Genomic DNA, 26,129 nt, shown 5'->3' with positions numbered 1-26,129 from the left:
GTTATTGATGTCTGCATAGTTTAGGGCCCAACACTGCTTAGTAGTGCCAGCTGCATGATGGTTTGGGGTGTCTATAAAGGTAATATTCTAGCCACCACTGCATGAAGGCTTTCTTTCCACTGGTCGCCAATTTAAGAGGCTTTTTTTCCCAATTGACCCCTAAAAAAACTGTATTTAGCAGGGGTTTCCTAAAACCTGAAGGACATGCTAGGCACTTTAAAATAGCATGAAACTGTATGATTGTATGAAACTGTGGATTGTGATATTGCCCGAGATCTCATTCTTTGGGAATTGTGTGGTCATATCAACTTTTACCAGGCATCTAGATACAGGTTATATATTACAATTACTTACCATAAACAAAAAATGCAGATTTGAGCTGTTTGATGTTTGGGAAATGGTCAATGATAAAATGACTGATAGGAATGGTAGCTATTGCTAGAAAAATGCAGCAGGGTATGGACATACACTACACATTCTCTCTTAGGCTGCATACATACATGCAATAATAATAGTTAGAAGTGAACTTCTTACGGTCGTTTGTCCGATAATCTTTAACAAAACAGTGCACAACTTCGCCGATGAACGGAGATTGTCGCCGGAAACAAGCGACCATCCCGGCGGATCTGATTGGACGATGGCTGTTCGCAATCTTTTGTGTGTACGGTCGTTCATTGTTCTGTGATACACTTTCTCCTGTATATGTCACTTTCTGCATCGTTCAAATGTATCTAGCGTGTGTACATTATTGGTGTATTATATTTGAACAATTGTTTTGTTACAGCATGAATTGTGAACAATATGATCGTTCAAAATATTAATTGTGTGTAATTGTTGATCTGTCGTCAGTTGTTCGCTTTCTAACAATTTTTGCACGTGTGTACCTAGCTTTACGGCTATCCAAAACAATCACTTTGGGTGATCAGGATTGGATGTCTTTATGGGGCATTAGATAATATACTCCTACTGCAGAGGTGACGTTATCATAGCCTACAAGATCACAGGAGATTCCATGTTCCCTAATTCCTTGTGATCTCGCCCAAAGGTTGATTACCCTTTGCTAGGTTCAATATAAAGAAATTGGGGAAAGGTAAGGATAACAGATAACGTTCTTCTCCTCTAATCCTCTAATTTGTATACCAAAAATGGTTGAGAGGACCCTTAGTGACTTTGGGCACTTGTTTGAATGCAAGGTCCACTATAAAGCATATCTTTTCCACTGCCTGGGCTGCAGATCAGTGCTGTATTGGAGAGAACATGTGAAGCTGACCTAACACTGGTCAAATTGCTGATCAATCAACAGTGATTGAGTTTAAAAATAAAGGATCAAAAATAATTATTCACTTTATTTATTCTTGCACTATTTTTCTGGGATCAGAGAGGATGAAATGATGTGATGAGAAGTGAAATCTCTGGCCATTTTTTGTATAGCACCAGTTTGCAAATATTTTTATTGTTGCTTTGTGCTTACTTTCTCTAGTTAGTATTGAACAATGAAAGTTATTTAATGCAGGTAAATAAATGCCACATGAATTGATTACTCCTGACATATTATAAAAAAAACTTTGTGTGTTAGCCACATGCAAACCTAATGGTACTTTCCCATTATTTGTAGGACTTTTGCATTTACGAATCCTTAAAAAAGTCAGTCAGTCTTAGCTTGTAGGCAACCAGGAGCACGTTCCTTGCTGTAGAACTACAAGTGCCAGTTTTGTACTTTTTGATGCCCCTTAGCACCCCCAGCAGTACTCCGCCACTTTAAGCTCCTCATAGATGCAGTCAATGGTATATTTTGTTGGTGTTTTTTAAAGATAAAGTCACTTTTGGAGTATTATAATGACAACCTTCTGTGCCTGCACTTCTGAGGTTCCCATCTGTTAAGTCCTTGGAGTGGCCAGGCCTGCAGCTGTCCTGATTAACAGTATGGTCTCGCCAGACTCCTGCATGCCAGCGCCCGTTACTATGGAAATGCGGACTCAAAGACAAGATGACAAACAAGGCTGGAGAAGGCCCCAGCTAGTGAGAATGGAAAGCAGCTGGCACCTGGTCATGTCATCCCCTAGCACTCCATGTCCGAGCTGTGCAGATCCCTCTGGCTGGGCTTCCACTTCACCAATAAAGTGGCTTTCAGTAAACCGCTTAATACTTTAGTTCGTCATTTCAAACCGCATTCCCTTAACCATAAAGTGGAGCTGGAACCAAATTGGTTATACACGGATATTGGATGACAGGGAACTTCTACGCTGGAATCCAATGCAAGGCACCCACTGTGCAATGGTATTTGTCTATCAGAATTATGATCCACATTTTGACTTAATTCCATTGATATATGTGATTAAATACAACTACCATCCACAAGTTCAATAATTGATTGGTACTCAATACTATATACCTAAAGGGCTTGTTCAGACCTGCAGTAAAAAAACAAACAAAAAAAAAAAAAAAAAAAAAAAAAAAAACACACGGGCATTACCACCCCTGGATGCCTACTATGCACAGCTAGGCATCCAGAATCTTTTTCAAGCAAAAGCATGTTTTTTGCAAACATTTGCAACTGCCAACAAAGGAGTTTTTATTTGTTTTTAAAAGTTGACCACCAAAAAAAATAAAATATGCAAAACACCTTAAAGCTCCTAGAGAGGAAATTGCAAATGCCCATACAAGCCTGTTTAGGAGTTTCTAAACACTTCTCAATCACGTCTATGGAGGCGGCAGAGGTGGCAATCCTCCCCCAGACATCAAGAAAACTGCATGGAAATGCTGCCGCCTGTCAAATGAAGGATAATGAACGGACCTATTTGGTAGAATGTTAATTGTTTTTTTGCAAGCATTTTTAAACAGTAAAACTGCTCAAAAACGCTTGGAAATACCCTCAGGTCTGAACAAGCCTAATTGAAATGTTGATTGTGCCTGTAGAGGCAGAAGGATAAAAACTCAGGTTGAGTTTTCGATAACCAAAAAGAACAGAAACAAACAATAGAAAATGAACAATAAAAAATGCTGTGCCTGGTTTGGGTCTGTCCAAAAAAATGATCATGAATACAATTGATTTGATCAATTTGAATGTTTACTCGCTCAAACATTTTGCATAGTGCACAGATAGCTTTTATAAAACATTGAATGGATTCTAATTATGGGTGAATGTCACATTATATGATTTTAGTTGTTTGATAGACAAATTATCTGTTCAAGCTTATTTCTCCATCAAATGATCACACACAGGCACAGTTCCTGTACTTTGAAGGATCATTTCTATGTTATTTGACATGGTACTGTGTACTTTGTGCTATTGTACATTGTGTAATCTCTGTGGCTGGCACTAAAATATGTCAATGTGATTTAAAAGTTGTTTTCCAAATTTCTAAATTTGCAGTTTTGTAAAATAATAACTGGTCATACATTTTATGACTGGAACCCGGAAAAGAAGGGTCATTTGGGACAAAGTAGACTCGTGGTGCATTCTTTGTGCCATAGAAAAATGTCATGGCCAAACTGTGGTAAATATTGGGTGCAGTTTAATAGAGCATGGAATCTGGTGCTGGAACAAGCGAGCCAACAAAACTCAGGCTGAGCCTGTAGCTAGCCGAGATTCAAAGTTCTAAAATTGGTATGTCTTACGCAGTGGTTAACGTAGCCAACAGTGAGCCCCTGGGGTTATGCTAGCACTAGGAGTGTTGAAGGCATATCAGCCATGCCCCCTTCTTCCTGAAAAGCCTAAACAGCTTGTTTGATCTAAGTGTTCTGTCTGTAGTAAAAGCTGATTCAAAAACTATCTGGAGATGGTTGGCTGGATTGTTCATGTACAATTGGCCATTATAATGTGTTTAGAACTTAAACTCATGTATCGTCACAGCTACTAATGTTTATCAGCAAGCAAGCAAGCCTGGTTGGCGACATAAGACATATCGCTACCCTACTCCCATACCTGACTAGATGTGGCCGTTGTGCTTGTAGTTGTACAGCTGGATGGAATTGTTATAGCAAAACATTAGAGTTGCAGGGCTATGTATACTTTAAAAACCACAGAATTTACAGCAAGTATAGAGCTATGTTCAGATGACAGTTTGTCAACCGCATGGTTAACCATTCTCTCCCACTATGCTTCTGAAAGCACTCAATAATGTTTTTAAAAAGGTTTTGGTGAACAGATTGGAAGTTTATGAAAGCGATTCAATCAGCTGATCACCCTAAAACGTAAAAACAGCACAAAAAAAAACACCTGAACAAGGAGTAAACTACAATTGTTTTACTTTTTTTTTTTTTTTTAAAAAGCCTATGTGATCTTAGCCTATGGGCTCATTCACATCAGTGAGATTTTTGTATTCCCTTTCCAATAAACCACAAAAGGGATCTGCTGCATTTTTGCTAGAACACTAATGCATTGCCATACATTTTAGTGGAGTGGAGAGATGCTTTGTTATGATTGGAGTGCAAGTCACAGTGAAAGCACTAGTGTTTAAGTACAAATATCAGTTATTACCATGCACCCAAATTTAGTATATTGTAGAAAGCAGAAAGATTTTTAATAAATCCCTTGTAGTTATTCACCTGGATAAAGGGAAGACAATTTGGGATCCCTCTTAATTAAAAGGGCTTTAGACTCGAAATACACCTTCATAATTGATAGAGTAGCAGGTAGTGGAGAAAAGAACCTGTCCCCCAACTGTAGGCTCACTCACTCAATGTTGAGACAAAGAATAGGGACTGGTATGGATACAAGAAGGGAGATTGATGTTTGCTTCATTTTTTCTTTTAAGGACAACCAAGCCCCCTGCCTAGATATGAATCTTTTTAAACAAGGGGGGGGTCTAACTTTTTTTTTTTTAATTTAATTTATAACATACAGGTGGAAGGCATGCCCAAAGGATAATATTGGGAGGATTTGTGTATTTACATTGTCGCCCTCAAAGCCAAACGCAGTACCCATATATTGCGTAATAGATTTTTTTAAATTTCTAAAATTAATTGGTAATAATTTTGTAAAAACAAAATGCCAATCCTTGTCCAAAACGGGATTTTTGACACAATTCCACAGTTGCTCCCTATCACCTCAGCAATTTTAGTGACAGGTATAAATTACCTGAATCATGTATTCTGTGGACAGCAGTATCTGTTTCTAACAGTCACCTGTCAAAAATCCCAAAACTGCCCTGAGGCACTTGCTTGAAATACTCCTTGCAAGTTTCCATTCACACAATCCATCGGCACAGCAAACACCAGGATTTACAATTAACATGATGAAAACAATGATTTTTTTTTCCTGTTGCGGTAATAAAACATGTCTTGAGCACAGACTTAAACTTGGGTGAAACATACCTAGACAATAGTGACTCTTAAATGCATACACTTAATAAACAGACATTTGGGACATTGAAGTGTTGAAGTCTTTTCCTAATGTTTGTAGCCCATCCTTATTAAGGTTTTAATTTAATATAGATTCTGTTAGCTCGGTCTGGCCCTTTCTCATTTCTGTTTGCATTGATTAGATCAGATAACTGAATCTACAAGCAGGTATACAGGTGGTCTATGACACATCCCCCCGACCCCCACCTCCTTCCTTGGCACACACCCCTGGACTTGAGCCATTACTGACGTTCAGAATAGCCTAAAGTCTACTGGTATGAATTAAGTGAATAGCAGGAGAAACAAAAGGAGAACCAAATAGCTATATTTTTTTGCAGCCATCCTGAAGAAAATAATCTGGTGGGTAATTTGACTGTTCCCCCCACATTTAAATAATTACGGGTTTAAGGTGTAACTTTTATCACAACACTACACAATAATCGTGTTTTGGGCTACGTACACACATCATAATTATCGCCTCAGGGCTGGTATCAGACAAGAATCTGACTTGTGTACAGCAGCTGGCCGACCCCGTTCATGACCCTGTCCTGACGAAAGACCGCAAGTCAAGGGGAGAGAGCGCAGCAGGGTGCCGCTCGTTCGTCCTCCCCCCTCCCTCCCTATAGAAGAACAGTGTTGTATGTATAGTGCTTGTCCATACATCTTTCAGTCTTTTGTTGTTGGAAAGGATCTTTCACAATCTTTTCCAACAACAAAAATCTAACCCATGTACTTAACCTTAGTGTTTGGATTTCTAGCAGTGTGATAAGACTGAAAGAACAAAATATAAATTCTAGGTGGCTAATAAATGTGCAAAACATAATTATACTTTTAATAAATAATAATTACTTATACTTACCAAAATACAGTCTAGCTTCTCATTAACATTAGCATAAGTAAACCTGTGCTTTACCCATGTGGCAAAGAAATACTTAAAGCTCTTAGATTGTAAGCTCTTCTGGGCAGGGTCCTCTCCCCCTCCTGCGTCACTGGCTGTATCTGTCATTTTCAACTACTATTTAATGTACAGCGCTGCATAATAGGTTGGTGCTACATAAATACTGTTTAATATTAATAACTACCACCTTACCCAGGTAATAGTACTCTCCTTCCATTTGCTCCCTTGCCCTTGGTACATGTGCTTTTGCACATGAGTAGCATGTGACTAACTCGTCTTGTAGTGAAATTCCAGTTACTTTCGGATACAAGGAGCATGTGATGTACTGTTCATTAAAAGGAATACCGGTTATTCCCAGGTATGAGGAGAATGTGACCCATTCCCCTTGATAGCACTTGTACTTAGGGACTGGGTATGCAGATAGCCTGTGCTTTCACGTGAAGGCCTAGAGAGAGAGTCTCCAAGTTACTGATACCCACACACAATGATCATCCATTAACAATTTAAAACCTACCAGATTTACATGTGAATAACAGAATTTTAAAGTAAAAGGATAAACAGGAAAAAAAAGAATACACAATACGGAAAGAAAGAATCAGACACAATATATGTTTTCCCTCTTTTTTAAAGACTATAGCATCTCTAGTTTCAAACATAGCAGAATATGGCACCTTTAAAAGAGTCTGTGTGAGAAGAGAGTAATATGTATTAATGACAGTGACAGAACATGATGAGAATAAATTGTTGTAGACTCAATAATTAAAATAAAAAGATAATTACAGATTCCTTTAAAACACTTGACGTTCTAGAAATTTATACAGGCTCACTGAAAAGGGGAGATTGAAATCTGTCCCACATGGCTGACAACACATCTAAGCTATGCATTTCCCTGCATGTCAAGCCAACACACTTTAAGGCAGGGACTCTGTAAGATGAAGGTCAGGCTAACTTTTAACTACAGGTGCTTACCAATAAGTCTAGGACCGACAATAACTTAATTGCATTTAAACGTGTGTTGTCAGAATTTAAATCTTGACAAGGCATAGTAAAGGTAGTTTGACCAAGATTCAAGAAGATGGCAATTATTGGGTACCCTGCATGAATATCAGGAAAGATCAGCCCCTTTCCCTGTTTTCAGCTCTAAATGTAGGAATACAGCAGCAAAGAGTCCTTATCCTGCAGGATGAAGTTAAAGTTCACACTGGTGAGCACAATGAAGGGCATAGGACATGAAGACTAGCATTTCCATTTTTCTGCACCATTAATACCTTATCTCAAATATGTCAGATTACTTAATTCCTGAATTAAAGGGTGAGTGCATTTCTACCGGGGATGACAAATTTATAGAAAACTTCCATGGTTCAATGCCAGCTAAAAGATCCTGCTGGCAAAGCATGCAGCAACATATTAGGTGTGAGGTATAACAGCAATCTGCCTTGTATACAAGAATTGGTACTTGTTAGAAAAATGTAAAGTACAAGTAGCCTCTGCTGCACCAAAACTAATTTATTAGGTGCATTTTATACCAATGGAACTGGAAAGTTTCAAACTGATAAAAATGTTCTTCAAGTAGTAATTAGCACCTCTCCTAAGTAATAAAGTGCTTTACATGACTGCTTAGTAATGAATTGATCTGCAAGTGATGCCATGGTAATATACACTGAATTGCTCCTAGAAAACCCATCAATGAAAGGATACGAGCATCACACAGACAGCGGATGTGGAGATTTTATGGTACAAAGGTAAAAGGCGAAGAACAGAACTCGATTGGTCATATTGTGGGGAAGGGAGGATGTGAGGCAGTAATATGAATAGCAAATCACTGTTGCTTGACAGTAGCTGTCAGGTCAAAAGAAAAAAAAGAAAAGCAAAGATAATTTAAAGAGTTTACTATTTTTTTGTTTTGTTTTAGACAATATGCTCTTCTGGATTGATCCAGGCACTTTGAAGCAGGAGCAGCTAAGTAAAATTTTCAAAGCTGCCCCCTTCCAATTTCTATTCTGTTACAGAAATACCATGGTATAAGTCATCTTTTTTGGGGGAATCTTCTTTGAAACCCAATCTGAAGCAAAGTCTTCTTTCTAAAATACCTCCCACAATTAAGAACAAACACATTTACATATCCCCAGAAGCACTGAAATACAATAACTCATATAAAGTAATGCATGACCCTTTATATAGCTTTAATACACTGAAGTATGCCTAGCTTGATCTGGATGAAGTAGCCAAGTCAAAATATAACTGGAGCACATATATGAAAACTGTTCCAAAGGTTACTGCATACAAAGGTTGGTGCTGTCTAGTAAACAGGCTTTCTTGAGTGCTGGTCAGTTCGTTACCATCACCACACCAACTCATCCCCCTGAAAAGTCCAAATACCTCCTGCATACTGTATTGAACTGGAATTTACCCTGTGTATCCCACTCATAAAACTATGAAAAGTAACAGGCATGAACAGTCAATAACATAACCAAACACTGATGATCATATTATTGGCCACGTGATTGCTTGGATCCTTAACAGAACATTGATCTTTACTTTTAGGGAGATTAAGAGACAATTTGGCCACAAGATCAACTGCAATGGGATCCACAAGCGAATATTTGATACATTTCATGCCCTTTACGTTCTTTTACTTTTTTAAGCCTTCCGTGAGAAAAAAAAACAGGTTTCTCCAGGGAAAAATACTATTGGACTAACTGGAGTGCAGACTCTTGATTAAATGCTCAAGTTGCTGACCTGGAATAAATATGAAAATATGGAACACCTGCAAATAGGGAATTACCTCTGAATTGCATTATTTGCATATTTGTTCTAAGACAGTAACGTAAAGCATTAAAGCCAGTGGGTTAGTAGAACAGCTAGATGGATAGCATTTTCAGAAGTTCAGCAACAGCAGCCTTGAGAGATCAAAGTCTAGATCTGATAAATTTAACCATCTGTTGAGATCAAAACACTTTCATTTCAGAGTCACCTGCAGAAATGTTTTCATGAATGTTCTCCATATAGTACTATATTACAGGTCAGCAGGACCACATGTGGCTAAAATGGGACAGAAAACGAAAAGAAGTGCAAAAAGTCCACATCATATCTGCAAGAAGACATGTAGTGTAGCAGATAACATACATTCCCCAGTAATGAGAAATGCATTTAGGAGAAGTGATACCAGTTTGTTATCCATTCTGACTGGTATGTTGTGTGGGATATTCATTACAGGTAAAAGATACTATGCCTTCCATCTCCTCTTCTCTGAAAGTCTGTCTAGAAGGAAGCTGTGTGTATGGGGGTGTACAGGTGCCTTTATTTGCCAGCGGCTGGGGTGCAGCACTCCCAATTCTTACTTTGAGCACCGTAACACTGGGCTCACAAGGATTTGGTAACTGCTATGTGGGAGCCCAGGTTTTCCTGCAAGTAATAAAGGAGGTGCAGTTCATAATGTTCTCCTGACTCGGGAACCCGAATACTGTGACGCTCCTGAGGATAGATCTGTAAAAAACAAAACAAAAAAAAAAAACACTTTACTAGTAAACAATACATAAACCAAAGAAGGAAATATCAAGACACAATATAGGAACATTTATGGAAAATAAATTCCTAAACCTAAATTTGCTTGTACTATGTTCATCATTGCTTGACCCCAACACCATCAACAGGCAAAAAAAAGTATTAAAATAGGACCTTTGTTACTTTGCATAAAATCTACTGTTTGCTCTTTTGAGCATAGGCCAGAACACCTACCTGTAAGTCATATGGCTTCCCACTGCGCACCAAGAAGCTAAGCAGGATGCTTGTGTGAGCAAAGTGCACATTTTCATCCAGGAAACCATGCAAGAGGAGCAGACGGCTTGGTCTGTAAGACATTAAAAAAGATGCCGTAAATATTAAACAAACTTTAAAATCAGTGATATAGAGTAAGGAGAAACAGATATTCAAATATATTGCATGTTCCGCTGTAATTTCAAAAATTTACATTAAAGTTACAATACTATTAAGAAAAACAGCTTACTCTGAGGGAAACTTCTCAGCCTGCATGGCTACAGAACCCAGGTAATAACCATGTTCATTTTGGTCAGGGTGGCCCATGTACCGCTCTGTATATCCCGTGTCATAGAAGATCCACAGTGTTACTGGGGCTCCAGCAATAGCCACCTAGTATACAAAGAGAGATGGCGTTATTCTACATACAATATTTAATGCAAACCTGTAATAACAGATCAATATGCAAATACAACAACAAATGAAAAAACTAAAGATATTCTCTAGAAACAAATGCAAAAAGGAAATGGCCAGAGAAAATCAGGTGTATCAAGATATTCCAGAGGTAGTTATTTACCACTATGGCCAAAACATACAGAGGAACTTACTTTAAATATATCAGGTCGTTGTATCAAGGCCATAAGGGAGAGGTAGCCTCCATATGACCAGCCGTGGATGCCAACTCGGTCAAGATCTATGAAGCTGTGTTTTGCAGCCAAATACTGCAGCCCCTCCACCTGATCTTCTATCTCTACTTGGCCCTAAAAACAAAGAAATAGAAACAAAAAATAAAATGAATAAATTGAAAGTGTAGATAAAAGGTATGTGGGTTAAACTACTTGGCATTTTATAAATGCATTGTTTAAATAAACATTTTCCCCAAAACACAAAACTGTAATATACTGTAGTTTACCAGTTCTCAGATGTGGTAGCTGCATTAGCTTTTCGTTCAGGTTTTTGTGAAGAGAAAAAGAAAGAAAACCTTTTTGCATCTACCCTCATTTCCCTATCGTGTCTATGATGGCAGCCATGGTTATTACACAGGCTGAACCTTCAAGTATGTTTGCCTTTGTACATTTCCATTACATGGTTGCTTTATTAGACGAGTAGTTTACAGAACACCGCTAAAAAAGCTCCTTGAAGCAATTCTTCACAATGTGCATTAGAAACCGTAGCAAGTCAAAAAGAGTTCTTCCCATTTCCTGACTGTCCAGCATCATATAGTCTTTTCCTCCCCAACATGACCTGCCCTGATCCTGTAGTTGGATTTTGTTTTGTTTTTTTTTTCTTCAACCATGGAGGCTCAAGCATGGAATTGGGCGTTACCTGGTCATTTTTCTTTTTTAAAGAAAACATGGGGGTTTTGTCCCTCCGACCAGACAATCTGCCTTCATTAAATAAAGAAGAACCGAAACCAAGTGATGTCATGTAAGATACAGTAAGTATTAAAATGAAAAGGTTTAATTACAAAACTGCATAATAAGAAGGAAGTGAAAGGGTACCAACGAAGGTGAAATATACACAGTTTAAACTTCACATTTGTTTAGGTTGTTTTTGGATTTAGATATGCTGTTAAATAAAAAGTTGCTTACTTTAGGAGGTTTATTGAAAAACAGCATATTTTAAAGAAGTGTTGAGACTGTCTGGTTTTCATTTTTCACAAATGTGTCCAGATGTAGATTTAAAAAAACAGTATTACCCCACAATTAAGCTCTCCCCCTTTCTTACCATCTTGTACTTAAATGCTCCTTCAAATTTTAAGCCACGGTGACAAGAACCACGATTGTCAATGACTACAACTACATAACCGAGAGATGCAAGGGTGTTTAGACGGAAATACTTCACTCCCTTAAATCGATTGTTAACTAGCTGAACCTGAAGGAGGGAAAAAAAAAAAGGAAAAAACATATAATATATATATATATATATATATATATATATATAATTAATGTCTATTAGTCATCAGTGAGATACCATTTTTCTTCACTAAAAGTACACAATACCTCTACATACAAAGCATTATGAAAATCTCTATTGGTTGTGGACACATTTACAAACTTTTTAAACTGGAAACTAACTAACTTCCCTTCACTGCAATTTTTGCAATTTTTTTTCTTTTAACAGATTTTGGATTTTTGGTCATTTTGATTGGCTGGGCTAGAATGACTTCGCTATTGCGTATATTCTGAGGAGTTAATTTATAAAGTACACTAAGGACACTAAGCACACCATACATTTTCGCACCTGAAAACAATCTTTCACAAGTCTTTCTATTGATAGAAGAATGAACAAGTGCCCATTCTGTTCTCTGGAGAGGATAAGGGCAAGCAAAAGAGCTTTAGTTTCTCGTATTGCATATCAGTCATTCCCAATAGCTGTTCATGGATCTGCCGTGAGGTATCCATGAGCAACATTGGGTGACCACTATACATCTCAGTCTCGCCTAAGATGAGCATGACCATTCATCTTGCGCAAATGATTATGTGACGTAATTGCAAACAGGCAGGTACTTTAATTAGTTTTCCATGTCTCCCATGCAATCAAGCGCCTGCCTGATTACAATTATTTTTTTCTTATAGATTACTTTATCTATAAAAACAGGAAATAAATGGCCTGAGCTTACGTGTATAAAACTAAAGAGGAGGCAGAAGGTTTAAGCCTATAATTCAGTTTAAGGAAACCCACTTTAGATATTGATTTGAATAGTCTAACCTGTGGTCCTCCATAAATGAAAAGGACAGTAGGGTATTTCTTTCCTGGCTGCATCTGATGAGGTCGATACATCATACCATAAAGAGTAAATCCTGTCCGGCTGGGGAAAGAGAATATTTCTGGTGCGACATACCCCGGTACAGATCCTGAGAGAAAAAAAAAATAAAGTACAATAATGCTCCAACTCCAGAATTAAGACACCTTTTGTTGCAGTAGGACTACCTCCGTAAATGCTCATTTAGGCCTAGAGAAGAATTAAACAGCAAGTTTATTTATCTTATTCCCTTGTTCCCACAGGCTTTACCTCTATGGAACTGATCCTTTCCAGCCTCTTCCATAACGCACTACATGGAAAGGCTGCAGGAACATTATAATCTACCCTGCTAGCAAGTCAAGAAGCGAGGAGACCCACCCAAAATGCTGAAGATGGAATAGCAGCCACTTCATACACCAGGAAAGTGGAGATAAGGTAGGTAAACTTGTCCACATTCCCCTAGAATGAAAGCACATTTACTAAGCAATGTGGGGGTAGCCCTATTATTTCAAAACCAGGAACAGCACCCCCTCCTTAATTCTCGATCACCTAGGCGATCAAGAATGAATGGGTACCTAAGTCACGCATCCTGGGAGGCTCTTGGCTGCTCCTTCTGCACATGCCTGAACATCTCCCCTTTTGCCAAAAGGGGAAAAGAATTCCTGATCTCACGCATAAGCAGTGAGATCGGCAAGTTTTTTCCCTATCTACGTCACCTGATCTTCTACCTGCGTCGGGTGACGTACAAAGAAGAACCCGGGAGAACAGAGAGAAGATGGGGACGCCTGGCGTGCCAGCCCGAAGATGGATACCGAGATGTTTGGGTAGTTCTTGGGTTTACTTTCTCTTCAAGGAATAAAGAAAACAAAAATGAAGAAGATTAGGCATCTCACCTGGTGAGTCAAGAAGAGTAGCCCAAAATTCCTTGTCCCTTTGAGCAGGGTCAGCCCCAGAGCCTTTTATCTTAAAAAGATGTACTGCATGTGGGAGGGTTTGGCTGCTGAAACGGCTGATAAACATATCGCAGTGCTGCATAGGAGACAATAAATAGAATGTCATATGATTTCAAGGTACATTGAAAAACAAACAGCCTAAATACAATGTTGGATGAAATATATTTTTTTCCTTCATACTGTATTGTATACAATAAGCTCCTAATGGTTTATGGTAGTGTGCTACATCAGCCATCGAAATGGCCTAGCTTTTATTATAGCCACTAAATTAACTAAAACCCATTTTATCAAACAAGTCAAATGTTATGTGTGTACATCAATGGTGAACAAAAGCACCTTTATCCCCCTGAAAAGTACCTTACCTTGCTAACACAACAAGAATGGGAAAAGCCCAGGTCTGTGAGCCTTGCTATCTCTCCAGGAGTCTCATAGTTTGCAACATAAAGATGGTGTTCTAGAGGGGTGTCTTTTGTAGCTTCAAAAAAGACAAGTTTATTGATCTCATCCACCCGAATCTTAAAAGACAAACAGATTCATCATGTTATGAATGTTAAGTAATGAAATGTAAAAAGACAATCTACAGGGAACATTTACTAGGAATGCAACCGGTAAATAAACAAGGGATAAAAAAAATTATGCAGGTTTGCAAAGTGCTCCTAATACAGTTAATGCAAATACTTTGTGATAAAGGTGTCCCAGAATTAAAACAAAAACAGTCGACCAACATTGACAAAAATAAATATATTTAAAATGAGGTATCCCTAGTATCTGAAAACAGGCTTGTTTAATAGTTAAAAGCTTTACAGTTTAGATGGGCCTGGAGAATAATAATCTGTATTGTTCAACAAAACAGCTAGAAGGTGGCTGAACCTTAACAGGTAAATATTTTTGGTATTTAAAACATTTCACATAATGTGGTTTCTTTAAAATTTTATTGCACAGTGATGTAAGTTGTAGTCACAAAAAAAAAAAAAAAAAAAAAAAAAAAAAAAAAAAAAACTTACAGTGGATCCATGTCTGCCAAGAACCTCCCATTCTCCACTGGTCACTGCAACCTCCTCCTTTATGGGGCACCTAAAGTCACCTAAAAAAAAAATCACAAAGTGTGAAGTCAGGAGAAAGAACTCTCTACTTCCATATTGCCAACACTCCTGCAGTCTTAATGTCCTTTTCACTTTCTGATATAGCAAAATAAAAACATGACTGGTGTACAGGAACAATTTAAAGGTATTGTTCAAGTTTTCTTTATTCATCAAGGTCAAGGCTATTTTTTTTAGAATTGTAAAACATAGTTAATTCCCAAAGTTTATTCCAAGACAGGTTGGTCAGCTAATTCCAATTCAATTCCATTCAGCTCTCTTTGGTTCCTTTGTATTTTTTGTGTATTTTTAAAACAATGAAAATAAATCAATAAATAAAAAAAGGAAATAAATGGACACCAAAACCAACTTATTTACATATATTCAAATATCTACCTCAGACACTTTATAAAAAGGGAACCAATGTTGTGTCATAAAGCAAAAGCAAAATTAAAATTAATCATTTCATGTACTGATGTTAAGGGTTTAGGAAATATTAGTTTAAGACTAACTAGTAAATGGCAAACTAAACCATGTGAAGCCAGCTTAAATGGATAGGAATTGTTTTTTATACACATATGTTTTACAAATTTTAGCATGTACATAAATTAAATTTAATAAAAATGACACAAAGCCAATATGAATAACGTATTTTTGTCTCCAAGTAACTGTTTACATGGCAACTAGACAGTGTACACCCAGCAGCATATGGTGCTGCATACTAAAAACAGACAAGCTATGCATTATAAGTAACATAAGATACATAATGGTAAAGGTTAACTCACTGAGTCCTGAAAGATCAACCCCCAACCTAGCAGTTCCAGCTGCTCTCAACACGCTGGTGATCCGATAAAGGTGCCGAAATCCTGTCTTGCACTCAGAGGCAAACAGGAACTGTATTTCATCCTCCCGGGTTTGTGGGAAAAAGTGAAGGATGTCATGAATCTGCCATGGAAAGAGAACAAAAGGTTATATCATTGAAATGGAAAATAAAACATTTCAACCTGATCTGCACTGCAGTCAAGCTCAAACTAAGACACACTAGCATTACAGTTATCACTGTATTCCTGTGTTTTTTTTGATATCTTTTTAACATGGGGGAACTTTTGAAATAACTTTCAGGTCTTCAGGGAACCTGTGCTATAATACTATATACAGTACATTAGTGTGGCGGTCAGTAAGAAGAATGCAACTTACATTGCTGGCCAGTGGGAAAAATATCAGTCATACTGATAGCCTAAATAATAATCGGTGTCACTTTTGGAGAAACCCTAGGGTTCCACAAAATACTGACTGAAAAACACTTCTTGGTTCACTAATTATTAGGTTCCTGCAGTTAAAAGTCTCAAGACTTTTTACTATTTTGTGGCATGCCTGTGCAGTTGTTCTCTTTTATTAGTGTTTAAAAGAAAAATAGTTAATATGCATTTGGCTTCTGACCTGTTCACTTTATATCCCTGGAGTATAGCGGCATACATCAGTAAGAAGTGTGGTAGGTGAGCAGCTATACCTCATTCTAAACTACAAAACAATCTGATATCTAAAATTCTAATTTCTCAAAAATGTTTAAATTGCATACATTTATCCATATATCTGTTGTCTCCTCATAAATCACAAGTGGTGCTACTGAGTCTGATATAGATTCTGACAGCCGATGGTGCTCTGAAAGGTCTTTAAAGGGTGCCACAAACAAGGAGGGAGGGATAAGAACAATTTGTAGACGTGTCTGTGGACGATCTAGCAGGATAGCCCAGGCACTGCACATAAAAGCAAAAAAAGGTTAAGAGATACATGCATTGTCTGCGTGATGCACTTGTACAATATCTACAAACTCTGTACTAAATGCACAACAAAAATCATGGATGCTGCAAATCATAAATCTCTACTTCCGAAACAAAAAACTAGATGCCTGGCTAATATATTGTATTAACTACAGAAGGATTAATAATAGGGAACAACTTAAGGCAAATAAATAAAATAAAACCCACTTATATACCCTTAAAAATTATAAAAACTAAATCAGCCAGTGTAATTATGTCATTTTTAGGTTGCTGCATAAAAAAAAAAAACAACTGAAACAAGGCTTGTGTTTCAGGTGCCAGCTCCAAATAATGAAAAGAGGAGGAACCAGCCAGTAATGTTCCGGCAGGTTTGTCATGTTTCCTTCCCTATGCTATGCAAACAAACAGAATTCGGATATATCATGCCTGCATTACCATACATGAAAGCATCCAGTAAAAGGGTTTTTACCAGTGTATTATTATTAAACAGGACTTATATAGCGCCAACATATTACGCAGGGCTGTATAGGGGTTGAAAATGACAGACAGACAGTGAAAGGAGGAGGACCCTGCCCTAAAGAGCTTACAATCTAGTGTATTTTTTATTGTTTTTTTAAATATAAATAATTTAAATTAGTGGTAACTAAATCTTACAGGGGTTTAAGTAATATTATTCAAATTGCAAAAAAAGACCACTTACTACTTTCCATCAGGAGTCCATCCAGCTCTAGCTATGTATTCACACCCTGCAAAAAGCACTTCAAATGGCTGCCGGAGTTCCTTGTCTACCACATCCAGCACCTAAAGAAATAAAAGATGTTGTTGCTTGTGGGGTGATACAATGATGAAGTTTCTCCTTTACACATGATATCAATCCTCACACTCAATGACAAACCACACACTGCAGTACCCAATAAAAAACTGGCTGTGTGGGGTGAGAACTTCTTTTGCCAGTATAGGGCAATAAAGCAGAAGAAGCAGAGTACTGTAGATAAGCTGCTCGGGGTTGAGGGTTCCAGAGAGAGCTCAGTAGTCATTCTAAAAAAAGAATTTGTGAAACTCCTTTTTTTCCTACCTAGAATAAAGAAAAGTAGGAATCTGTACAATGTATACAGATCACCCACAGGGGATATTTTTCTGGAGTTACACACTACAGGCAGAACCACTTCACAGAACTTTGCCCAGAACAAAGAAAAACTCTTCAAGCAAGCAAAGAAATTAGCTCCCTTTATTTACTTATATGTAGGTATTTGTTACTTGCTACAATAGAAGTCAGGGTCAGTCATATTACTGGAAAATCAACTCTTATATACATATATATATATATACACATACATACACACACACACACTAGCCAAATGTTACAATTTTATTGGGATTTTGTCACGAAAATGACAATACTACGCTAAAAACCTAAGAAATAAACAGATTACAGTGATTGACTACAACAGGCCCATATCTCACCTGGAAGGTGTCTAGTAGAGGTTTCCAGGATAGCATGAGAACTGCCCCCCTGCTAATGTTTTTCGGGATCTCAGAGTAGAATAGCGTATTTTCACGATTTTCTCCAGACATTGCTGATGGGGAAAAAAAAGAAAAAGAAACGATATGTGCTAAAGAAGCCACCAGACAGTAAAGCTTCACAGACACAAACACACCCAGTAAAGATATCTGATCAGATTATTAATACAATATTGGTATGATAGTAACTATCCAGCTGGGGTCTGCAAGACAAATAGTGGGATCCATGTGGATAGTTAGAAAGAAAAGAAAACTCATTAACAAAGTTTTTCCAATTTTTTTTTCTATTGGAGGACATAAATGACATAGATCTGAAGTTTGGTCTGTCTCACGTTTGTTGGGGCATAGATTAATATGAGGATAAAGCTAAACAAAAGTAACTCATTTTACTAAATGCACACTCTTCTCCTCCAATCAGTCCTATATACTGAAGACCTTACTGATAATTATACCATTTTTCAAGTACAATCAGATACATACAAGTACAAGCTAAAGATTGATTTTAGACTAAGCTCCTTGGGAAATGTATGCAAATACCTGAGGACAAAGGACATTTGAATAATGTGAACATTATTCTTGCAAAGTATTTTCCTTATACCCAGAACTATCCTAACAAGACTGTATCACAATACGAACCTATTAGAGCCGAGCTAAACAAATGTCAGGGGCCAATTCTATCTCATGTAATTCTCGAGGGAGTATACCACTAATTGTAATTCCAACTTTAGCTGTAAGATAGTAATACCTCAGTGTTCTCACCAGCCCCTTTTACCGGGCGCACCACCCGGGACTTTTCAGTAACCACCCGACTGCTTTGGGGTAGTTACTGATGAGTTGGGTCATAATACAAAGGGCTGCCACCCACCTAAAAATTTAAACCCCCCACCCCCGCCGCCGCTTAAAAAAATTTGAGTATAGCACGGATAACTGTTAAGGGTCCAGAGAATAACGAAAACTAAATTTCCTTGGAAGTACCCTTAATATACCTTTTGGGTTTTATGGAACCCATTTTGTAGTTACTATATGCACAGCCCTTAGTATGCTAGCATAGGGGTCACTGGGAAGAATGCTTGTTACATTGCTAGAAGGTTACCCTTACAAAAGATCATGGGTGTCAGGGGTAACGGATCTGAGAGGCACTAATTCTTAGCAAATTCTGAAGAAACCCTGGTTGCGAAACACTGTTCTAGATTGTAGAAAAATTTGTCATGGTGTAGCATACAAGGCACAGAAACATACAAAATGCTTAAGTGTCCCTTTTATTATCTAGTTATATAATTTGAAAGTAAATCCAAGCACGATAGCATCATGCTTTAGGAAAGTGATGCACAAAAGTATAATGTGCTATACAGGAAAAGGGTAAAACCTGACCCTTATTGTAAATGCTTAACAAATATTTATATGCAGCATTACAAGGTGCCAGGTGTACTGTAGGCAATTTAAAATGACACTACGGAGTGCTTATTTTTTTTATTCAGGAGGTTGGCGGTGCTACATGCAGCTTTCAAGGGCGTCCTTTGACTTGAATTAGAACTGCTAGTCACTGCTTATGTGAAAGATTTTAATTCTTTTTTTTGTTTTTTGTTTTTTTTTAAGCAGTTTCAATTTAAAAAAGAAAAAATGCACAACTTTTCTAAGCTTTAGAAGTTGCTTGCAAATACCTGGATAGCAGTTTTCAAAGGACTGAAAAGCCAAGTGGTTGATGTCTTTTACCTAGCAAATGTCAGAAGGCATCCGGAGGATTGACACTTTTTATTAACAAGATTCAGAGTGCCCTATGAAATCTCGGGTCAAATTACAATTCCATGTCAAGTTTAGGATTTCCTGTTTACTTACTAAAATCTCCTTATGGTGTCTGCTGTAGTCATATAACTGATCTCCTTCACTTTTTCCCATCAAATCTACTTGATGTTTTCTATGAACAGTATCAAAGCCACTTCAATACAGGACACTGATTACATGTGTCACTTAGTAAATCAAGGACAGAACGAAGAGCAATAATGAAATACAAACTGCAAGAATCTTTGACAATGAAAACGAAACAGCTCTAACTTCAGTAAACTGAAATCTTGCCTAAAGGTTGCTGAATATCAGCTTTTCTCATAGTCCTGATATAAAACATTATTAAGCAGCCATCGACAACCAAACTTTTTTACTGCCACTTCCTGCTTCCTCACCCTTTGATACCTTGACATGCACAATGTACTGAAAAAGTAAGTGGAACAAGGAAATAGGGATAAAGCTATTTAAGTTTGACAAGAATTTTAACCATTTACCCCTTTAAGCAAAACATACAAATGGTCGTTGTTTTAAGTCAAATATTTTCAAACTATTTTATTTTTTTTGATTCTCTAATGAGATACCAGAGTTGTGCAATGTCAATGATAATGGATTCTCTAAATACATTGCCAGGCATTGCACTACAATAATAATAATAAACACAAATAAGATATACTTACACATACCCAGATAGTACATCCTATCAGAGTGAGGGCTATCTGGGTCATTTCTCTTTACAAAAGTGAAGCTGTGAGGGGCCTTCGCCATCATATACCCATGGTATTTCCTTGTGTCTGCCAACAGCTTCCGCATCTGGCTCCATGAATGGCGCTCCACATAAAAAGGTTCGGGTTTGGAGTCTCCTCCCATTGGATCTGTGCTTCCATGGCTGCTTGGAGACCCAAATATCTCTACTCCAACCTGTTCAGTCTCCATAGCTGCCGCCATGTTGCATCCTGTGGAAAAGGATTATTATCATTATTCTATTTCACACCAACAAACTCCGAAGCCTTTGCTTTGCCTTTACAGGATGATGCAGTGTTCTCCCCAGCCCCTTTCAGCAGGGTGAACCACCCAGCTGTTTTTGAGTGGTACTAAAGAGTTGGGTCACAATACAGGGTAGGGGTCACCACCCACCTACAATTTCTTCCCACCCAGTTAAAAATAATTCTGGGTTGAGCACTGTGATGCATTGGATTTGAAGCAAAGCAAGGCTGAAGCATCCATATCGACTGTCCAATTGCTTTTAATGGTAAACCGTGGCAATGCATTTCAGAAGGCCTATAGCTGAATCCACCTTAATGTAGCTTTTAAAGCCTTACACTTAGAAGCACAGTATATTCTTTAAAGTGGAACTAAACCCCACTATACTCTCCTGTCCCGTCGCAGTATGATGACATCTTTTTCTATCGTGATTAGCTAGGCTAAGGTGAAAACTCCCATGCAGGAACCATTCAGTCCCAGCAAGCTGGGGAAGTTGGGTAAGCTGAGTATCCTGGAAGCTTAGTGGTTTTGACAGTTGGGCGCAATCAGGGAGGTAAAAATGATTTTTGCAATAGGGACAACGTCTATCCTTTTCTGCAGTAATGTCCTGCCCGTTCCAACATTTTTAAAAGTAGAACTTTAGTTCTGCTTTAATACCAAATGGTTCATCAAGTAAAACTTTTTGTTTTACCAAAGATCAATATTTGTCCAAAGTGTGTTGAAATTCACCTAATGTTGACAATCTCATTGCCTCTGATGTCCTCTGAGTTCAACCCAAATTATTTTAAGCTGGGTGGTAAGAAATATTAGGTGGATGGCAGCCCCTTGTACTGTGACCCAACTCCTCAGTAACCACCCAAAAACAGCTAGGTGGTTACTGAAAAGTACGGGGGGTGCGTCTTGCTAAAAGGGACTGGGGAGAACACTGAACTCCTTTTTCCTAAAACAAAATTGCTAGGTCCAAAATGCTACATCAACATAAACTAAAGTTATATAAAGTCCTAAGTGTCCTTTCCCATAATCACAGATACACATGCAGACCATTGTTATTTCTAAATGCCTTGACCTGGACATTATTGGGCAGCACATTCCTCCCCTTAAAGAAAACCCAAACTCAGAATTTTTACTTTACATAAAAGAGAAGACAGAGTTTTTAGTGTTAGTGTGTTTTTTAAGTGCAACACCCTTTAAAAAAAAAAATTGTAGTAAAAGTGTGTAAAAGTGCAGCCTCGCCCCCTTATTTCTCCATCGCCTAGGCGATCAAAAATCAATGGGAACACAGAGCCTCCCGGGATACCTACAATAAGCATTGAGGGATGAAAAATAAAAAAATACCGATCACAATGCGCAGTGAGGTCGACAAGTTTTTCCCAATCTAGCGTCTGCACAGTGCGGTATCGGGTGACGTAAGAAAAAGAAAAGATGTAGGCGCCTGGTACTCCCTCTGCGCCACGCTGACGATAAATACCCAGACGACGCGGGACCCGATGTAAGAAACCTCCCAACGGATAGACTGATCTGTGGAATTGAAGGCAAGTGTGATTTTTTTTGTTTTGGGTTTACATCCGCTTTAGGTAAGCTGTGCTACCCTCTGCCTCCCATAAAGAGCAATGGTTTTACTGAACACATGGCTCAGGCCAAGCCAATGAACCTACCAATTTCTAGTAAGTACTACACTGATAACACATGATCGCTCTATTTTACATCAATATAGTGAAGATGTTTTCAAATATAGACAACGATAATGCTACCAAGTTTTTCAATGTGGCCTCAAATGCAACCTATTTAACGCAGACCTATCATCAAGCTTTTTGCATTATATAAAAGGGTTATTCTTTTTTTCCCCTAAATACCCTTTAAAAAAAAATGAAGCCTTCTGTCTTTACCGTGGCAGAGCTGGAGTGCAAAGCCTCCTGGTATACCCACGTCACATATTCCTGGGGGTCTTCTGCCTGCTCCTTCTGTGCATGCCTGATCATGGGGCTTTTTAATTCAATGGCTAAAAAATGTTTCCCATTTACAGCAGGTTATGTCGCCCGATCTCACGCATGCACAGTGCGAGAATGGGTTACGTAACCACAAGAAAGATGGCGGTGCCCGGTGCTTCTTCCGCGCCGGAACAAAGGTGAATTACAGGATGGCAGGGTACAGAATTGAGGAAAGCAACTGAAGGATCGATAGAAGTGTAAGATAAAGGTGATTTTTTTTTATCTTACGTACAGTACCACTTAAAAATCTGTAGGCCCTTTGGGTATTATTTATAAAAGCAGTGAATCTGACATTCCCTGAATCGTTTCCTGGTGGAGAGTCAAATACTGCCATTGAAAGACATGAACCTGGAAGATTCTTCGCCAACATAATGTCTTTATAAAGACCCCTTTTGTATCTGTCTGTGCCCCAGATTTCCTGCAAACTTCCTATCTATTGAAACAAAAAGAGATGTGCAAGGCACAAACAGAAAAAAAGACATTGCAGAAAGTTGTATCCTTCCTTTATTCACAATGTCTTCCTTTCGAACAATATTTCTTCTTTCCAAATGAGAAGTGATATAAATTTCCACACTACATATACACCGTCCCCACTTCCAACACAACCTAAAATACGTTTTAGAAGGGAGCTGTGCTTTTACCCAACAATATATTTTTGAAAAAAATCGCCACATATAGATTAGTGTCAGTTTGGGAAATTACGGAGCAGGATCATCCACAAGGCAATCGGGACATCAGCCAAGGACCAAGTGGATGTTTAGGAAGATACCATTTTTATTCTCCTGCAGTAATCCTGGGAAAAGCACAGCAGGTCCAACCGGACAACCCGATGTCACTTCCTAAGTACCCATTGGGCAACGATTGTGCCATGTTACTACAGCGACTACATTTGCTGTGGCACTTCTCTTCCACTGCAATACCTTAATTAAAATGGAACTAAATTCAGTGTGACCGAGCTTTTGCCATAACTGATGAATATGCTTAGCACACACCTACTTTTTGTCTTATTGCAACAATGACAAGTTCAGGATCCTATTACCACTACATTCCCCAAATCTGTCATTCTTATTGTTGTCTTTTCTGGGTCCACAGCAATCCCCTACAGCAGGGGTGTCAAACTGTGGCCAGCAACATCCTTTTTTTTTTAATCCTAAATATGAATTGCAGAGGGCCCGCCGCTGCATTGAGAGCGCAGCTACTAAAATTCCTGGAAGCCGAGCTCACACTACATGCAAAATGTGCCATAAACAAAGAACAAGAAGAGGTTTTATGGCAGAAGAGAATTTGATTATCTGCTCTGCCAAAAACCTTTTCTTCCTGGGGACTTTTTGATTTCTCTTCCACTTTAAAGTGAAATAAATTGATGGGAGGCCACAGCTGCTTCCTTATCCATGGCCCCCATTCTGTCCAAATCCATCCATGCTCCGAGTATAGTTTTACTAAACTAAAGAACTAAAGTTCCACTTTTATTTTGTATGATCAGGCCAGTCATTCTTGCAGCAATGGGCAGGTGATGTCCCTTCTGCAATGATCTGTCTTATCCCACCGATCGCTTTCTGAAGTCAAAGCTGTGCAGCATCAGCTTTGGTTGCCAGGGAAACCCGTCATTTCCAGCTTCCTTTGCATATGCCGGGATGAATGAACTGCGCGGGCGTTACATCCTCCCAGTATGGCCAAAAGAAGAAGGCAGCATGGTGGCTCAGTGGTTAGCACTCTGGCCTTTGCAGTGCTAGGTCTCAGGTTAGAATTTTAGCCAGGACACTACCTGCATGGAGTTTGCAGGTTCTCCCTTTATCTGTGTGGGTTTCCTCCCACAATCCAAAAACATGCAGTTAAGTAATTGGTTTTCCGCCAAAATTGACCTCAGACTGTATTAATGACATAGGACTACAATAGGGACATTAGATTGTGAGCTCCTCTGAGGAACGGCTAGTGACATGACTATGGAGTTTGTACAGCACTTCATGATATGTGAGGGCTACATAAAAACGGTGCAATAATAATAATAATATTAATAACAAAGAGAAAAATAGATGGTGCCTCCTGATGCTGCAACATAGTCATCTGAGCCGCACCGTTTCAGTTCTCCCTTATCCAATAAAAGAAACCCGAGACATTCATGGAAATACATAAGATCCTAACATATATCTAAAACTCGGGGTATTTTTTTAATATTTTGCACATACACACTACAATGATTCTACAGACATTAAATTGATTAAAACCACAGCCAGATTGTCTTTTCTCCTACCCGTGTCTCATTGTGGAGAGTTTCCTTCATTTCCTGTCTTGTAAACCTGACAGGATGTGAGAACAAATCTCCTCAAAGTGAGGGAAATCCTCTTCTAAAATATTACTGGCACAGATGTCCCCATTGTACAATCTCCCCCAATTTGACAGCTCAATTTCTAGGATTGTATGGCATTGTATGGTATAAAGCTTTGAAATTGCCTCTAAGACTACAAAAAGGATACAAGTTTTGCCTTAGGTTGACTTTAATGGAGGCCTCACTGATCCCCCCAGGCCCTGCCACTGTAACCATGCCAACCAAGCTCCCACAGGCCGTCAGGAGGCTGACCAGGGCAGGGATGTTCTATGGGGCAGCCAGCCATTGTCAGGAGGATGACATTACACCGGAAGGCCGGATACATTCATTGTCAGGAGGCTGGGTGTCCCCCATTGGGATAATGGTGCCCCGAGTATTCCCCTCCCGGCTCTGTTCTATACCAAACAGCCCAGAAGAAGCCCCTCACCTAGCATGAGGAAACAGGCTGAGGGTAGAGGCCGGACCCGGCTCCCGCTCTCTCTTCTCCCCGGTTGTGACTTGGCTGCTCTCACTCCCAGCCCCGGTGCAGCTCACACATCCGCTTCCTGGAGAATGGCGAGGGACAGCATCTGAACAGCGACCCCTGCTGACCGGAGGATAACACACACCCTGCAGTCCCCGCACATTTTTCCTATTACACGCCTTCTACCTTTAGTTTTTATCTATCGTCTACAAATACATTTAAATCATTACACATATTGAAATACCTGTCCTGAGCGGATTGATTAAAGGTGCTTTCCTCAACATCACTTTATGTATTGCACGGAATACTGTCAATCAGGTCGCTCCCGTTACAGTCTAAAGACCAGAGCTGTCTGTATTATACATTCACCCCCATAAACATTTCTGCTGAGAAGCAATTCAAGAAGAATGAGTTCAAATTTGGATTCGTGTTTGCTGATAACCGCTTCCCTTCTGCCCAGGAAATCAAGTAGTGGCTTGTTTCCCTGAGTTAATATGGCCGCTCGGGTTTCA

General features: G+C 38.8%; 1 protein-coding gene across 1 annotated transcript; it reads right to left on the bottom strand.

The window, feature by feature from the left end:
- Window positions 1-6,848: 6,848 nt before the first annotated feature.
- Window positions 6,849-26,074, bottom strand: DPP8 (dipeptidyl peptidase 8). Its single transcript, XM_072399123.1, has 15 exons — window positions 25,862-26,074; window positions 20,543-20,812; window positions 18,021-18,133; window positions 17,257-17,357; window positions 16,355-16,532; window positions 15,561-15,720; window positions 14,701-14,780; window positions 14,059-14,211; window positions 13,637-13,772; window positions 12,710-12,855; window positions 11,726-11,872; window positions 10,606-10,758; window positions 10,248-10,390; window positions 9,980-10,091; window positions 6,849-9,727 (listed from the first exon to the last, which is right to left on the bottom strand). The coding sequence occupies exons 1-15, from the start codon at window positions 25,899-25,901 to the stop codon at window positions 9,605-9,607; spliced, it is 2,055 nt and encodes a 684-aa protein (XP_072255224.1). The 5' UTR covers window positions 25,902-26,074; the 3' UTR covers window positions 6,849-9,604.
- Window positions 26,075-26,129: the final 55 nt, after the last annotated feature.

Source organism: Pyxicephalus adspersus, chromosome 2 (genome assembly GCF_032062135.1).
Source record: "Pyxicephalus adspersus chromosome 2, UCB_Pads_2.0, whole genome shotgun sequence".
NCBI classification, from domain to species: domain Eukaryota; kingdom Metazoa; phylum Chordata; class Amphibia; order Anura; family Pyxicephalidae; genus Pyxicephalus; species Pyxicephalus adspersus.
The sequence above is the reverse complement of the archived record's forward strand: the minus strand, read 5'-3'. Positions and strand labels throughout refer to the sequence as shown.

What these genes read in the sequence shown, in the direction of transcription:
- DPP8 (XM_072399123.1), bottom strand. Translation starts at nt 25,901, where the DNA reads ATGTTGAGGAAAGCACCTTTAATCAATCCGCTCAGGACAG. An exon ending in TTGGCAGACATGGATCCACT is followed by an intron (nt 14,212 to 14,700) that starts GTAAGTTTTTTT and finishes TTGTCTTTTAAG; the next exon opens with ATTCGGGTGGATGAGATCAA. An exon ending in GAGCATTTAAGTACAAGATG is followed by an intron (nt 10,759 to 11,725) that starts GTAAGAAAGGGG and finishes CTTTGTTTTTAG; the next exon opens with GGCCAAGTAGAGATAGAAGA.